This window comes from Gadus morhua, chromosome 1 (assembly GCF_902167405.1).
Source record: "Gadus morhua chromosome 1, gadMor3.0, whole genome shotgun sequence".
In the NCBI taxonomy this organism is placed as follows: Eukaryota; Metazoa; Chordata; class Actinopteri; order Gadiformes; family Gadidae; genus Gadus; species Gadus morhua.
The window spans coordinates 14,219,914-14,237,397 of NC_044048.1; the positions used below are offsets into that span (position 1 = coordinate 14,219,914).

At 44.7% G+C, this 17,484-nt stretch overlaps 1 protein-coding gene across 1 annotated transcript; it reads right to left on the bottom strand.

Moving 5' to 3' along the window:
• Positions 1-60: 60 nt before the first annotated feature.
• bgnb (biglycan b) lies at positions 61-13,662 on the bottom strand. The gene is made up of 8 exons (XM_030367974.1): positions 13,403-13,662; positions 7,281-7,531; positions 4,367-4,479; positions 3,391-3,604; positions 3,037-3,147; positions 2,813-2,906; positions 2,358-2,496; positions 61-1,592 (listed from the first exon to the last, which is right to left on the bottom strand). The coding sequence occupies exons 2-8, from the start codon at positions 7,522-7,524 to the stop codon at positions 1,392-1,394; spliced, it is 1,116 nt and encodes a 371-aa protein (XP_030223834.1). The 5' UTR covers positions 7,525-7,531; positions 13,403-13,662; the 3' UTR covers positions 61-1,391.
• Positions 13,663-17,484: the final 3,822 nt, after the last annotated feature.

The window sequence follows — 17,484 nt, forward strand, 5'->3', positions numbered from 1 at the left end:
ACAGATGATGAGATCTGATCTGGTTGTTTTTTGAAGGTATCCATTCATTGAAAGCGTTGCTCCTGTTGATATTCGCTTTTATTTCTCACAAAACAAAAAAGGTTTGCAGCAGTAGCAGTACTCAGATTACAGGACAGGGGAAAAAAATAGTATTTATGGCTATGGTATACCACATCGGCATACCTTATGTATAGAACTAACAACAGCCCCACCCCTCAAATGAGCCCCCCTAAGCAGATGAAGAAGAATTTAAAAAATATAAGCATCAGATACCATTGTGGCCCTCCTTTATGTGGATGCACTGCTAACAATGGATCAGGGCAAAGCAGGTCTTTGTGTGCTAACTCTATCTGGGGCAAGCACCAACTATACAATATTGTCCCCCGTTCATGAGTAGTCCACAAAAAATAACATCATAGAAAGCACAGCCAAGCATGTTGTGGGTCGTCAAGACCCTCTGTGATGCAAACATTGTTGATAAGCTTCCTTTTTGTTTATTACTGAGAATGGAAATTGTGAAAATGCTGTCTATTCACTGATAGTTTATTGTTGAAATACAGTACAGTTGGATCACAGAATTTCAGACCAGCGAAAAGGTCTCAGACCAGCACAATTGCAACTTCCCAAATTCTGATTCAACCAAATCAGCACAAAGTACAAATATGTATCCATACAAAAAAGATTATTTTATATATGTATTTTGTAAATGTAATTTTTACCAAAATGGTAAGACACAAAATGACAAATCCGATGAAATGTATGTGTTCAAAAAATGTGTTAAATGGAACTATAAAATGTTTAAGTTTAAAAAGATATTTAAACTATTTTAGATCAAGATATTTGTCATTTAGTATCCAAATTCACTCTCTGAAAATTAAAAACTTTGTGAAAATATACCACATAATGACTGTACTAAAAGCACATCCCTTTCCATTGTGTGCAGGTACACACACTGTGCAAGACACATTTCCCTTTGTATTTAATCATGCTAATTATGTTAATTTCTCTATCTTCTCCATGTGTCTCCTTTTCTCTTAAAAAAAGCTTGCTTAATGAAATTAGGCCATGCCAGTATTAATAATCATCCTTAATAATAATTCAGGTTTTTCTTTCTCTCTCCGACCCTTATACAAATCCTAGATGTCATCCCTTCCATCCTTTTCTCACTCTCTCCGTCGATTTCTCCTTTTGTATTTTCTAAATTGCCTGTTCTCTCTCTCTCTCTCTCTCTCTCTCTCTCTCTCTCTCTCTCTCTCTCTCTCTCTCTCTCTCTCTCTCTCTCTCTCTCTCTCTCTCTCTCTCTCTCTCTCTCTCTCTCTCTCTCTCTCTCTCTCTCTCTCTCTCTCTCTCTCTCTCTCATTCTCTCTCTCCCTCTATCCCTCTCTCTCTCTCTACTTCTTCTTGTAGTTGCCAAAGCGAATGGCCTGCTGACTGGTGACGCAGCGGAAGGTGGCAGGCTGCACCTCCCAGTAGTTCACGGGGTTGTTGAACAGGCTAATGCCGTTATAGAATGTCCTCTTCATCCCAGAGCCCCTGGGGCAGAAGTCGTCCACTCCCACGTTTGTGATGTTGTTGACATGGAGGTAAACCATCTAGAGTGACCAGAGGGAGGGGGATGGAGTATGTCACATGATAAAGTGTTTTTCATCCACACGTATATGAAAAAAACACATTAAAAGCCCTTTGTTTTCCCAAAGAATTCCTGTCAAGACAACGATGTTATAGAATATTTCGTTGTCCACAAAATAATCCAAGAAGATTTAAAACATTCTCATAAGCATGTCAGGCCTGTAGGTGGCGAAACAACTTTATGTCCAACAGCGCAGAAGAATATGGAGCATGCACATTGATGGGCTTCTTCTTGAGCATGGTGGTGTTATGACGAAGAAACACTAGGTTGACTTGCTAACATGTGATTACACCAAACTGTACTAGCCCCACGTAAACACACCCGTAGTCTGCCATTGTTTGTAGCTTCCTGGCACATGCTCAATGAAATCAAGCTCATTGTGTCATCATTTTGCAAAACCTCTACTTCACTGGTCCACACCAATACAGTTTTTAGAAATATCCATATACAGGGGGAAGAGGTAATAGTTACTGGAATAAAAACTATAATATACCCTGCTAGAAATAGTGACTGCCATGGTGTACTTTTTGAGTGTATTCTGCCAAAAGTTGCAAGCTCTCTAATTCAGTGACACCTATGATCTATATAATATGATGTAGATGAGGTCTTACAAATAAACAAAGATGCAGTCCTCCTCAACGAGTCTATCAGAAATTAGCCGGAAAAAAACGTAGCAGGAAATAAGAAGCGAGCCCTGATGTGATTCTATTTGTGGTGTTTATCCCACCTGGAGGTATTTCATATTCTGGAGGCCTTGGGGGACGCGGTTGAGGCGGTTGTACTCCAGATGCAGCTCAGTCAGCTTGGGTAGGAAGGCCAGGCTGCCGTCCTCGATGTTACGGATACGGTTGTAGGCCAGGCCCAACCTACAAACCAACAGCAACACCCAGGAAACCAATAGTCAGAGAGTAGATTTCTGCAGTTCCTACTTTAGCCCCTTCGTGGCACTGTAGGCTGGAGATGATTTTATTTTACATAAAAAACATATGTAGCATGTTATTGGTGTACTGATATCAGAATGTTATCATTTATATTAACAACGAGTAGGCAGTAAATGTCTGTGTCTATAGAAGAGGAAGAGACTGCAACCGGCGGATCTTTAATAAAAGACTAGCAGAAGCGGGTAGCTGTATCTGTCTCCGTGGCACAGCAGTGAACATTAAAACACATAGAGTAAACCACCTGTACAGCTCTTTGTAGCGTTTCAGGTCCTCCAACTCCACTGCCTGGATCTGGTTGTTGTCTAGATGGAGCTCTTGCAGACTGTCGGGCAGGTCTAATAGAACACAAGTGTTTCAATACTTTATCTGTGTCCGCACATCTCGGACCCATAAACCACATAGCACTTGATGGAATGTTATTGAAAAAAAGAGATGATTGGAATATTTTCTTCATATCAAAAATACCTTTGGGCACGCCGGTGAGTTTGGCTTCAGATATGCGCAAGTAGTTCAGTTTCAGTCCCTTGAAGGCTCCAGGCTCGAAGTCGCTGTTCTGGATTGGATTCGACCCCATCTCTATGGAACATAGGTCCAAGTTGATGTCCAAGTCCAAATCATTTTATTCTTAATATTGAAGCATTATTATTGAACCTGGAATCTAGAATTGTATGTGTAATAACTGGTTTCTTATTTTCAACTAGAATAGAGTATTACTCAATCGCTTTGGCATCAGATTGAATTGTATGAGTGTCTTGGTCAGGTGCACTATAGCTCGTTCACACTAAGGTTTAACACATGGGGGATTGGACGGTTTTTTACCTATGCAGTTCATTCTGGAGAGACCACTGAAGGTCCCAGCGGACACCCTCTTGATGTTGTTGTCGTGTATCCTCAGCTCCACCAGGGACTGAGGCAGGCCCTGAGGGATGGTGGTCAGGTGGTTCCTGGAGAAGTACAGCTTCTGCATGTGCTTCAGTGGGGAGAAGGTCCTGGGGTGGACCTTGGAGATCCGGTTGTTGACCAGAGCCAGGGCCTAGTGGGAAGAGCAGAGCCATGATGCAGAGAGGTTAAATAGAATAAATAAGAAGTATTTGAAAACTCTCTCTCTCTCTCTCACGGATGCTGGTTCTCTCATCTCTTGCTATTTTGTTTCTAATGTCTCAAAACGACTGATGCCGATTTAAACTGCCCTTGTGCACCCACATATTCCCTCTCTCCCTCTCTCTCTTTCTCACTCTCTCTCTCTCAATATATGTGGATATATTTTTTTTTTATATATGTGGATATGTATTTGTACATATGTGTATAGATATTTCCCCTCCTCTCTCCCTTCCTCTCTCTGCATGAACAGAGTACAGTTGTGTCTGTCACCCAAGAGACAAGACTCCCAGCCTGCCAGTGCTGAGGGTCGGAGACAGATGGATACTGAGGTAAACAGTTCTTTAAGAGAGTTGTTATTATTGTGTAAGGTCATGTTGGGCGTCTCCTTCTCTGCCAGTCTCAATATTGTGCTTTTATTGGCTCCTTTGAATACATGCGATAGGATGTGAGCGAGAATATTCCCCTTTCTGCTTTTGGCAGCAATTTAAAACAGAATAAAGGCTCCAAGTGGAAAGATGTAAAAACGTGAGAGAGAGAGGGGGATTTTCATAAGCTCTCCGGATATGCACAGCCACGGCTACGTTTCACACGGTGTGAGCCAAAACATGCTACTTTAGACGCCCGCAAAGGCTGCTTCAAGAGCCACTGAATGTAATGCAAAGACGCAACCGTAACTGAAAGTGTTGCTCCTTACATATAGGTTAGTGAGGCCCTTGAAGTCATGCTCCTTGAGCTCAGTAATGCGGTTGTTCTGCAGGTCGAGGAACTTGGTGTCCAAGGGGATACCTTCTGGGACCTCGGTCAGACCTGGAAAATAAACGTACACACAAAGACACCACAGAGATGTCACACAAACGTTTGCTAATGTCTCATTCAGCCCTAGACCAATGAAAATAAATGGTGAGTGGGTATTTTTAAAAATGGTCATCAGAGCCTGAAATTAAACTTTTCACGTCATCCTCCACTCCACGGAATAACATCCCGGGGTTCCTTGCTCTGTTATTTTAAAGAAGGACATGCTGACAGACACACACACCACCATGTTGGTCAAGGCGCACACAAGGCGGAGTAGGCACTTGCAGTTTATCACTGGGAAGGTGTTGACATGGACATTGAATACACACACAAACACAAACAATGACACATTCGTCACACAAACACGTCACACCCATTAAACCAAATCAATGACATAACTACCCTAATCCCAGATGGGGACAGCAGATGTTTTAATAAAACCAAAGTTGCAAAAGATGTTAGAAACATCTGCTTAATGACAAATAAAAAAATTGCCAGAATCTTAACCTATCTTAATCTGATAAATGGTTTATGAGGGAAATATGGGATATTTTATTGATCAAATGGGAGAGTTGTGATTTAACAAAACACCAAATGGCAGACTCTGAGTTGCCATGGAATAGAATATAATATAATGCAGCTTTATGATCCACTAGGTAGATAGAGAATCCCTCAGGCTCTAGCGAGTGGTTTCTCAAAAAGATATACAATGGAAGAACAAATGTCCCACTGGTGTTGCCCAGCAACTAACCCTAACCCAGCAACTAATTCAGTTGAAACCTTTAGTCGAAACCCAAATCATAGCCTTAAGAATACACCTGCCATAGCATGGCCGCATTACCACTGGAAAAAAAAAAATGGAATCTGTGCAGCCACCAAAGGGAACGGCTACCGATCATTATGAGGACCACATCAGAGCGGCTGGTGTGTCGGTGTGCGAGCGATGTGGTTAGCAGCGCAGCAGACGGACCAGGGTTGGTCGTGCAGAAAGCCCTCAAATGGTGCCATGCAACATCAGCATCTGGGGCTTGCGTCAACCTTCTGCACCAGTCATGCTACCAAGGCCCCGGGATCAATCCTGCCTCTGACCACATCAGTCCCTAGAGGAGCCTGACGCTGTCCCATTGAAGTTAAGTTTAGATTTATAGGACACACCCACCCTCCTCCATGTCATCAATGGGAAGAACCCGATCCAGTATTAAACTAATGGCTCTGACGTCCCGTTCAGACAGCTGTGATGTTGTATCCAGGAATGCTAGTGGTGAGGCTAATGTTATAGTTAGCGTTTCATTACCTTTGTCGGTAAAAGCTGAAGAGTATTGCAAATAGCCGATTTAGCCTCACTGTCATACACTTGCATTAAGTTTTAGAAAACTGCCTTACAACAAAATTGCTTTTTACTAATCCCCGGATTGAATTATCTGTCCCCCTCCCTCACCGCCACCACCGGAAAACTCAGCTAACCCTCAGACCACAGCTCAGCCGTCTCGGCCACAGATCCCACAGTTGTTGCCACCTCCCGACAGACCTTGCACCCCCTAAAACCCCAGTGCCCCTTAACTACTGTCAAACATAAATACTGCCCCTCAGGCTGGGATGAACAGCACAGAAGCCATGGCCGAAATACATCTGTTCCAAATAAGCACTGACATCTCAGCAAATTATACACTTCCACATTTACCCCGTGGCCTGCCATAGAGTCTGGAGCAGGGCATATCCAGGCAGAGACTTTAATGATGATTCATCAAAACCGTTGAACTGTCTCAACCCAGACAGGGTTATTAGAGTTAGTGCTGTGTAATTGAATAAATCCTTTGTTTTAAGCAAAGGTCGTTGTATGCAGTTTGTATGGAACTTCAGCAACAGTTAAAACCAGCTGCAATACTGTTAGATAGATACCATAACGCAAAAGTGTTCTTGAACATATTTTGTATCAAAAGGGTACAGGTGTTTCAATTTGGATCTGCTTCTTTGCAGCATAAATACTAATTATTATTATTTTTTTATTTCTTGTCAATGAGTCTCACCCTTCGGCTGACTTAACATACATAACTCCGTCATCTCCTTCCTATCTCCGTGATAATAAATAGCTGTGCTTTCTCCCTCTTGACAGACTCCTGATTCCCTCTGAGCCTCTCCACCATTGCACTAAGCCTCTTATTCCCCTTGTAGTCCCTTCCTCCTCTGGCTGGGCTACCTTTAACCACCCCCTGCATGCCCACATGTCCAACATCAAAACAGCTCCCTCAGGAGAGCGAGGATATGACCATTGTTTCATCTCCATGCCAAAATGTCTGTATTGCTTCAAATTGTTTTGGTTGACCCTACATTTAGTAACTTCCTGCTTTCCTAAATACGTTGCAATGTCTCTTATTTTTGGCGTTGTTTTTTTTTTTACTTTTTACGAGTATCTCAGTCGTTTGGTGGTTTTGGTGTTGTTGTTGGTGTCGTTGTTTTGTTCACCCATGTCTCATTTTTAATCACCCAAATCAACACCATACTCAAAGTAGAAATGGCCTTTCTTGATTAAATTACACCATCATTATCTCTGAGAGAAAACCAATTCATGTGCATGAGGCAGCCTAAGAAAAAGTGCACTTTTATTTTTTTTTTAACTCTCGGTTGAATGTGCAACTAATAGACTGGAACGCAAAAACATTCTCTCTCTCTCTCTCTCTCTCTCTCTCTCTCTCTCTCTCTCTCTCTCTCTCTCTCTCTCTCTCTCTCTAACTCTCACACACACACACACACACACACACACACACACACACACACACACACACACACACACACACACACACACACACACTGACCCAGGTCCGAGCACTGGACCACCCGGAGTTGGCAGCGGCAGCCGAAGGGGCAGGTGGGCCTGTCGGGCACCTCCATCCCCGAGCCCTCCTCCTGGTCACGCATGAAGGCGGTGACCACGTCGCTGTCTATGTTGTCCATGGCAAAGTCCAGGAAGGTCCTCTGCTCGAAGGGCAGGGCCGGAGACCTGGCGGGCAGCCCGGCCAGACACAGCAGCAGCAGGGGGAGGTAGTGGCTCAGCATCATTCACCACCTGTGGAGGGAGAGGATGGTGGTGGGATGAGCGAAGACACTTATGGACGCCTGGAGTCTGCTTCTTCGGCAAGGGAAAACATTTTTACAACATTGTATAGCAGGACAAGAAAACACTCCTTGTGTTTAATTTTTTTAAAGAAAGCGGTCTGGCATGTCGGCACGAGAGCCAGCTCGTTAACAGTGTGTGTGTGCGCACGTAAACGTGCGTTTCTGTGTGTATGTGGGTGGGTGTCAACTCGGGAAAGATCGGTGACGGACCGTTGGGACTGACCATTTGAAACCGTGTGAAAACCTGGTCCAACCCATTCATAAATCCCAGTCCCCCTGTTTCTCCACAGCAGCGAGAGCACTCACTCTCTGTCTGGCGGTTTGTGGTCCCACTGGAAAATGAGGGGGTTGTCGCTCATGTGTGGCACATGGCATGACGGAAACCCAGATAGTAAACTTAAATGTATGTCAGGATAGGGCCACTCTTCCTCTGTCGCCCACATGCAGCAAATGACAGCAGCTTGGACAGCCCTGGAAAGTATGCCTGCCAGAGCCAAGTAGCGAAACACACAGGGAGTATTGATAGTGAAGGGGAAACTGTCCACATACTGTATGCATTGGTGGTCAGACACCCAGCCATGTCAGTTCAAACCGCTAATTGGGGGTTACAAAATGTGTGTGTGCGTGTGCGTGTGTGCGTGTGTGTGTGTGTGTGTGTGTGTGTGTGTGTGTGTGTGTGTGTGTGTGTGTGTGTGTGTGTGTGTGTGTGTGTGTGTGTGTGTCTGCTTTGTATTCTGAGTGTATGTGTGTGCTTCAGGTGACTACATTGACCTAAATACTAACACACACATTATTGTGTATTTGCCCTTGCTCCCACTTAAATCCTGACTCTTAAATCCTGACATCTTCATCGTCTCAGTGGTCTGGAACACTTCCTTGAATTTCACGCAAACTAGGCAGTTGAAATACAGTAGGTCTGTACAAAATAATCCATACAAAATAATAATTAGCATAATTCATGGCAACGGAGAGTAGCAGGGAAAAGAGGGGTGCAATGAATCTTTGGAAGTGAAATAGAAGCATTATGCCAACATGCTGCTTTTGTTTTGCTGGGTTTTAAACTCATTGAACCGGAACATTCCTTTGAGAGTTCAGTAGCAGGTGGGAGAGGCTTTGTAAATGAGCCTTGTCATTATAGCCATTTATAGAAGACTAAAAACTGAAACTGTTGTGTTAAAATCACCTATTACCTTTAGAGTCCAAACATTAAATGGAGAGCTTCGGCCAGCTACCCTCTAAATACCTTTCTACAAATAGGCCATTGTGTATCCAACTCATTGTTCACTTTTAGAAAGGCATAAACACTGCAGGGCAAGTTGAACACACTCACACCGTAAACAAAGGTGTATGACAGCAAAGTTAGACAAATCCACCAATCAAACAGCAGCAACATCTACACGTTGTGGTGAATTGATCCAAGAACAAACACAGAGACGTGTAGAGAACGGGGGGGCGTAGCCGAGCGTGAAATGAACCCACCGCTACAACCAGGAATACTGACCATTCTGGTTTGTTCTCCTGTTGTATAAATAGGCGCTAAATTATACCATGCAGCAGTAGCAACACACACACACACACACACACACACACACACACACACACACACACACACACACACACACACACACCACAGGACCCAGACTGCCAGGACAATGCGGAGCCAAGAGCCAGTGCGTCGATATTCAACGTCCCAGAATGATGCAGTGTATGAAACATACGCAGGTAGAGTATGACCTGTGGAGAAAGAAATACACCGAAAACCGTTTTTATTAAGCTACCTGTGACTCTTATCTCTGCAAGACTGTAGGGGAATGATGCATGAGAGAGGAGTGCGGTCTGACCAGTCTTCATTAGGCTGGGATGAAGACTGAAGTACATCCGACCAATCAAGCACACTCTTGCTGTAATAACAACCTTATCTATCTCTCGGGTGCTGTGCATGTGTGTGTGTGTGTGTGTGTGTGTGTGTGTGTGTGTGTGTGTGTGTGTGTGTGTGTGTGTGTGTGTGTGTGTGTGTGTGTTTGAATGTGCTTGTGTGTGTGTTTGGATGAATTCCTCTCTTTTTCTTCCACTTCCTGATATACTTTGAACCACAAAGGTCCTGAACATACCGAGATTAAGACTGTAAAAGCTAAGGTTATGGTTCAGCCCTCCAAAGGCCAAGAGCTATAGTAGGCCGCTGGCTGTGTCTCTTATACACTTATTATCTAAGCACTGCAGGAATTTATGTACTTTTGTGGTAGGTGTGTGTGTGTGTGTGTGTGTGTGTGTGTGTGTGTGTGTGTGTGTGTGTGTGTGTGTGTGTGTGTGTGTGTGTGTGTGTGTGTGTGTGTGTGTGTGTGTGTGTGTGTGTGGTTGTGTGTGTGTGCGTGTGTGTATGTGTGTGCAGGTGTACAGACACCTGGATGTATCACGGCTGACGGACTGTTTGGACCTGTTGGCATATGGTAGAATCCATCAGAGCAGGTAACCATGACAATAGACAGACTCTTAGGGGGTGAATTCCACTGCTTTGCCGTTCAATTATAGCAGGGGAGGGGTAACAGATATGAGACTTTATAGGAAGATTTAGAGAAAAGAGACAGGCAGGCAGGCAGACAGACAGACAGACAGACAGACAGACAGACAGACAGACAGACAGACAGACAGACAGACAGACAGACAGACAGACAGTCAGACAGACAGACAGACAGACAGACAGACAGACAGACAGACAGACAGACAGACAGACAGATAGATAGATAGATAGATAGACGGGTGGAAGGATAGATATAAGAGCGAGAGTAGGAATGCTTAAAACTCCTACACATTCATCCATTGGGCATCCATTGGGCTTATCCATCCATCAAATGGAGGTTGCATGTCAGAGGTCCCACACATAAGTCTATGCAATTCGGGGCTAAACATACGGTCAGGTTGAATTCTCCTACTCCTGTTTAGCCAGTGTCACTTCAGCCCTTGAGCTGCCTCAAAAAAACTCCCCTGTGTCTCTGTGTCTCTGTGGTCGGCTCTCTGACCGCACTTAGGAGGCAGAGCAATCCTTTTATACCACCTCCTCAATCCCCTCGACTGCTGAGAATCATATATGACCCATTAAACCTCTCAGTCCTATCCTATGGGAATCTGCCTGCCATAATGCTAGCATGCATCATATATTAATTGCTAACGACAGATGCCATCACTTTGGCCCTTGTGAAGAAATCATTCAACAGTAAATGCTTTGGAAAAAAAAAATTCTGCCAAACCACTAGAAAAGATCAGAGGGATATAATCAAGGTGGTTGATCTGGGGTTAATGTACTGAGGCGCCAATGGGAGGGGAACTATAGACCAAGGTGGAGCCGGGTGGAGCAGGGTGGGGCCAAGGTGGAGCAGGGTGGAGCAGGGAGTCTCCACCTCAGCCACAGGGCAGTTTGTTGGTGCCCAACGCCACGTCAACATTCAGACATGATTAACATCATCAACCCAGAACCACACACGCACACACACTGACACATAGACACACACACACACACACACACACACACACACACACACACACACACACACACACACACACACACACACACACACACACACACACACACACAAAGTGCTTACTGCAAACAAAGTTGTCGACAGCGCTGTCGTGAGAGTGTTCATGAGAGTGTTCATCAGGGAGATTTAAATTGGATTTTATTTTGGGGTGTGTTTGGGTAATTTATTTGGCAAATAAATTGGGAAAAAAGGACTAAAGAAGGAGGTTGAGGCGTGAACTCCAAGACCAATATAATATGAAGAATATGGAAGTCCTATAGATCCATATCCCATTATGCATGCATGTGCACGCATAGGCACAAAGGTTCCGATGGGTTGGATGCTTAAGGTCTTCCGCACACATAAAGACACATTCATACAGTGTTGGACCAAAGTACTGTTTCCATATCCACACACACACTCGCACACACACACTACCGTGACTAGTGACTAGGCGGGTCCATTATGCTAGGAGCCGGGTGGAGTTAACTGTAATTTGGTGACTGCTTTCTCTAAAAAAAGGAACCGTTTGGCAGCTTCACTGTTGCCCTCCAGCTTGGATGTGGTGGCGCACCGCTCTGTGCTGTCCAGACGACAGGCCTCATGCCCAGAGCACAGAGCTGAGATCAGAGCCAGCCTGACACACAGCAAGGCCAGATCAGTCGACAGCAGATCCAGCCCTGATGCTGGATCACTGCCTGTTGGTGATGAACCTAGTTCGCTCCTGATTGGCGGTGAACAATGAGCTCAAGTATCCCTGGTCATGTCTTTATATTGTGTAAAGCCATGCAGGAACTGATAACATGAATAAAGTCAATGGATAAAGGCAACCGTTTTATCTCACCAGGATGGCTGTCAATAGCAAGGAAGGAAGGAAGGAAGGAAGGAAGGAAGGAAGGAAGGAAGGAAGGAAGGAAGGAAGGAAGGAAGGAAGGGAGGAAGGAAGGAAGGAAGGGAGGAAGGGAGGGAGGGAGGGAGGGAGGGAGGAAGGTTGGAAGAAAGGAAGGAAGGAAGGAAGGAAGGAAGGGAGGGTGTAATGAAGGAAAAAAGGAAGGGACGAAAAAAGAAAATTCATATAACCCAGAATGCAAATTACATCAACACTATTGGTATCAAAGTCAGGAGTTCTGTGGCGGCTTAGTAAGATTGATGTTTAAAGCAGGTGTCTGTGGTCTTAACAAAAAGTAAACCGATGATTCAGGTGTAGACAGCACGATGCCAAGGTTCACTACACCGTGAATGGCATTCCCAGAGACAGGTGGAGCAGACAAAAGAGGGAGAAATAAACAGGCATTTGGTGCTGCCAGCCCGCCAGGACAACCAGTAGCCTGACTGGTAGACCGATAGTTAAGCAGGTCAAACGGCCAATTCAGAACTCCTTCATTTTGGATGTCTGGAGTATCCACCGTGGCCAAAATAAATTGCCCTTCTATAATGACTCATAATTAAATACTCCTGGCCGAAAAGGAAGTCTCTCAGTTTATGACCTGTATAGTGTACTTAACCGATTACCTGACTGACATTATGTCATTTAAATGAAACAGAATAAGGCCACACGGGAGGGGGGGAGAGCTCTCTACTGTACTCGTGGGCCGCTGTTGATCAAACACATGAACTAGAGACGAAAGGCTCAGACGCTAACCCGCCAGACTCACAGATCTAATGCCAACGTTGTTCTTTGACGCGATGCCATCTGAAGACTGTGTACACAGTTAGTCAATTTAACAGGCAACGCGGGCATTTTTCTTCCTGAAATGGGTAGACTTAATTAGTATGTTTCTCTATAATTATGTTACCCAACTGATAACACAGGAAAGAACACACAAATTGACAATAGGCTTGCATCGGAATGCATTTAAATGCTTGGTTTGATGAAAATAGAACTTTGCGATGAGAAGAAAATGAGTAAAACATAGGGTTTTTGTCTGCTTTTCAAGTCATGCCCAACGCTTATTTAGTCCTCGGAGAGATTGCTTGCTCTTGCGCCATCTACTGGGTATCTGGAGTTAAAACTCAATCACAGCATCAGACAGGCAATGCAGAAGACGGTGCAACAGGTTCGTTTATTACGTCTACTGGATTTCACTAATTAATTCAAGTCACACAAAAATCTAAATTTTAAAAAATGCAACATGTAAATATGTAGACTAGGGCTACTTTATTTCAATAGTACCTTCGGCGGTGTTCAATAAAAAAAAGGCTTAACCAAGCAAGTCATTTAACCATATTTGAATAGGACAAAAGCGTGAAGAAATTTAAAAAAAAAGAGAACTATATAAAACCAAGTGATGACTGATATTTCCTACCTGTGTCCGAAAAAAATATATAAATAATTCCAAATTTCAACCGAAAAAAAGTTGTTGACGGACTCGATTCCCCCAATCTAGATGAGATTATCCTCGGGACGACTTCGCGTTCATTACTTCTGGAGAAACGCGCTGTGTTCGCCTCCAGTCCACAGACATCCAGCACCCAGAAGATCGTAAACCAGCGTGTCTCTGTGCTGCTGTGGACAATTCAGTCCACACGAAGGAAAGCCACTGAGAGTTTGGCGCGATGGGGGACGACGACACCATGAACTTCACAAGCAGCCTCCTTCTCTCTAAATTAGCATGCACACATGCGTGCTCGCAGACAGACGCACGCACACAAACGTGCACAGATGCACACGCACGCACATAGACACGTTAAAATAAAATTGCGCGTCAATTCATCCATCCTACAGCAGTGCTTGGTTGGAAGTGAAAATTGCACCCGAGGTCCCGAGGAGATGAACTTGCGCATTCTCGACGTGCACCGTTTGACGAGTCGTTGAAACCTGGCTTCTGCTGCCGTTGGGTTCTTGGAAAGCATAGTTTCTGTCATTTCGGGGGTCAATTGGACCGAAATGACCGAATGAAATAAAAGTAAAAAATAAACACATTTTATATTATATTATCTCATAAATTGCTTTACACAAACAAAAAATCCCCAAAAAGCTACAATAAAGGATACCTTAACTTAACTTAAATGTATTTGAGAAATATTTTTTGCCACCAATGCTTAAAATCTGTTATCAGGGCATGATAGAGCGATTTCATCCTTAGAGCGCAGCAGGGTTCATCAGAGGTGACGGATTGGTATCCTATAAAACACATCTAGTCCTTTCATCTCTCGCTATTTTGATTCTTATGTCTCAAAACGACTGATGTCGATTTAAACTGCTCTTCTGTACCTGCATAATTGTGTCTAACCGTCTCTCTCTCTCTCTCTCTCTCTCTCTCTCTCTCTCTCTCTCTCTCTCTCTCTCTCTCTCTCTCTCTCTCTCTCTCTCTCTCTCTCTCTCTCTCCCCGCGGTTAGGTTGATTATGGTGTTGGGCTGTAGCTGGAGGGCTTGGCATTCAAATTAAACTCTTTTTATCCTACGTGTGTCTAACCTAAAGTAAGTGTCTCCACAGATTAAAATGCCTATTCGTTAGTGTGCTAGGGTGCTACTTAAATGTGTGTGTGTGTGTGTGTGTGTGTGTGTGTGTGTGTGTGTGTGTGTGTGTGTGTGTGTGTGTGTGTGTGTGTGTGTGTGTGTGTGTGTGTGTGTGTGTGTGCATGCAGGCACGTTTGTGTGTTCATGTGCAGTAGTGTATGTGTTTAGTGCATCCACACAGACATGACACACATATTGTGTGTGGGTCTACGGCTGTAAAAAAAATACGAACAAATGGAAAAATACTGCTTATATTTTTAAAGCACTATGTATAGTCATGTTGAACTGGACTTTTTTCCTGCATCTATTATCGTCTGTCGGACTGCTTCGGACAATATTTTGGGCTGATGGAGGATGGGAAGTCTCAGATATTGTAGAACGAACTGCGATTCCTGAGCTCCTTTCATTGCAATCGGACCTTTTGTTTTTCCATTGGGATCTGTCTCTTATTATAACTTATTCATCATGTGCTATACCTCTTTCTCGTTCTCCCTCATCTCCTCCTTCTCTTCCTCCTTCCTCGTCCCCTTCCTCCTTTTCCCTCTCCTCTTCATCGTTCTCCTCTTCCTCCCTTCTTCTTCTCCTCCCTCTGCTCTCATCCTCTTCACCTCCGCCTCTTTCTCTGTCTTCTCCTCCTCCCTCATCTTATTCACCTCTTTCCTCCTCCTCTGCCCCTCTTCTCCTCACCTATCACCTTCTCCTCCCTCATCTCCTCCACCTCTCTCCTCTCCAGCCCCCCTCTTCTCCTCACCTATCACCTTCTCCTCCCTCATCTCCTCCACCTCTCTCCTCTCCCTCTTCTCCTCCTCCTCCCCCCCCCCCCCCCCTATTCTCCTCCACCTCTCTCCTCATCTCCTCCCCCTTTCTTCATCTCCTCATCCTCCTGCTGCTCTCCAAACTGACGCCTTTGCTTATTTTGATTGGTCATTGTTACACTCCCCCAGGTCCTGCTCTGTGAGTGTCTGGGGCTTTTATTTGATCAGCCAGTGCTCTGTCCTTCCAATAACAAACACAGGAAGTGGCTGTTGCCGGGGGTGACAGACACTATCTGGGTGAATAAAAGTGTGAGGGCTCTTTATTACAGCTCAAGCTACAACCAATAGGCCATGACTCTTTCTGTACAAATAAGACATTGCCGGGCGAGGGACTTTATTTTAACATAACATGGAATGTAGAAAATGTCCTTGCTACTCTCCACCTAGCTGGCTGCCACACTCCAACTAAGGGACGTTTCTGGGCTTCCCAAACCTAAATGACCCATGCACTGGGGGTGGTGTTAAATCCGGCTAAAGTTGTACTTGTAGTTAATGATCACAGCCACGCATGAGATCACTCGAGGTCACGTGCAGATGGCTGGTTAACCTGTTGCACACTGATTACTCAATGTGCAACAGGTGTGCAGCCTCCCCCAGCCCCAGAGTCCAATCAATCAGACTCCGCCAGGTGAGGCTGCTTAAACCAGCCACCATCCACACACACTCCTACATGGACCCTATATCCAAATATATAAGAATATGGATGTGTATAATGCAGTCAAGAGTGTGAAACATCCGTATCCCTGTGGCCTCACTCAGATAGAAGGATGATTAACCAACCCATTTGTGAAGACAAGAACAGGTGCACTTACAGTACTGCATGTATGTGCAAGTTCAGCTGCGGAGATGTGCACACAGCAGTTCCTTAGACCCCTCAGGTGCTGCTGCTACCGCTGTCTCTATACAGGACTGTACCGTTAAAGCGACTGCGCCGTATGTGCGTGACTATCGTGTGATTACGTCCATGGAGGGAAAGTGAAGAGTGTTTGTGTGTGTTCCTTTGTCTTCATTTTGTTTGTTTGTTTCTAAATCGTGGTCCATCATTCCGTTCTACTTTTCACCACCACCACTGCATTCGTTTATTATCTTTGTTCATTTCTGCTCTGTTTCCCCCCTCTCCTCTTCCTCTCGCTCTCTCTCTCTCGCTCGCTCGCTCTCCCGCTCTCTCTCTCTCTCTCTCTCTCCGTCTTGGACAATTCTTCCTGTGGACAAATGCTTTCGGTTGACACTCATACCAACCAGGCTGAGCTCGCCACTATATAAAGAGCAATCCTTTTTCTGCCCTATATCCCCACAGCATATACCTGAGAAGATACTTTGCTTACATATGCATTGAACTGTCCAGAAAATAAAGATTCTCTTTCTCATCTGAAGAATTGCATAAGGTCCAGTCTGCTATGAAATAAGATAAGTGTTATTTTGACTCCAGTATGGATGTGGCTGCACCACTGTAGGCCTCAGCGACACAGACACAAACACACACACACTCACACATGCTATGCAAAAACCACAAGCACATATTCGAATATGTATAATGACCCTTAAACACACAGAAAACATATACTTAAATACACACATACATACATACAACGTACCATATGCAGTAACACAAAAACTTAAAATAAACACACACACACACACACGCACACAACATAAGCAGTAAAACATTGACACAAACTCACACAAACCCACTCACACAAATGCCCACTCACACAAACCCAATCACACACATACCCTACTCAGACACATACCCACATGTCTACTCACACACAAGGCGACTAACACATGCAAAGACCATTAAGACACATACCAATACACTAATCGCTCTTGCGAGCATCCCACCCGCATTACTGACAGAGCTTGCTAGGCAAACAGCCTGCGCAGAAGAATGGAGCATTGTCTCAAAGTGTTGGGTAAGAGGCAGGGGGAAATAAAGGAGGGTGCAGCAGGGGGTACGCGGAGAGAGAAGCGGAGGGCGGGAGTGAGGGGACGGATGTGCTGAGGAGAACTAAAGAGGCTGGGGGGAGCATTGGGAGACGTGGAGTCACTGTGTGAAAACGTCTGGCAGGACCCCGCAGCCCCCCCCCCCCCCCCCCCCCCGCCGCGTCTCAGA

Bases quoted from the DNA above. Each gene is read 5' to 3' on its own strand.
- bgnb (XM_030367974.1), bottom strand. From the start codon at position 7,524: ATGATGCTGAGCCACTACCTCCCCCTGCTGCTGCTGTGTCTGGCCGGG. The intron at 3,605-4,366 runs GTAAGGAGCAAC...TCTTCCCACTAG, and splicing joins AGGGCCTCACTAACCTATAT to GCCCTGGCTCTGGTCAACAA. The intron at 2,907-3,036 runs GTATTTTTGATA...GTGTTCTATTAG, and splicing joins ACTCACCGGCGTGCCCAAAG to ACCTGCCCGACAGTCTGCAA.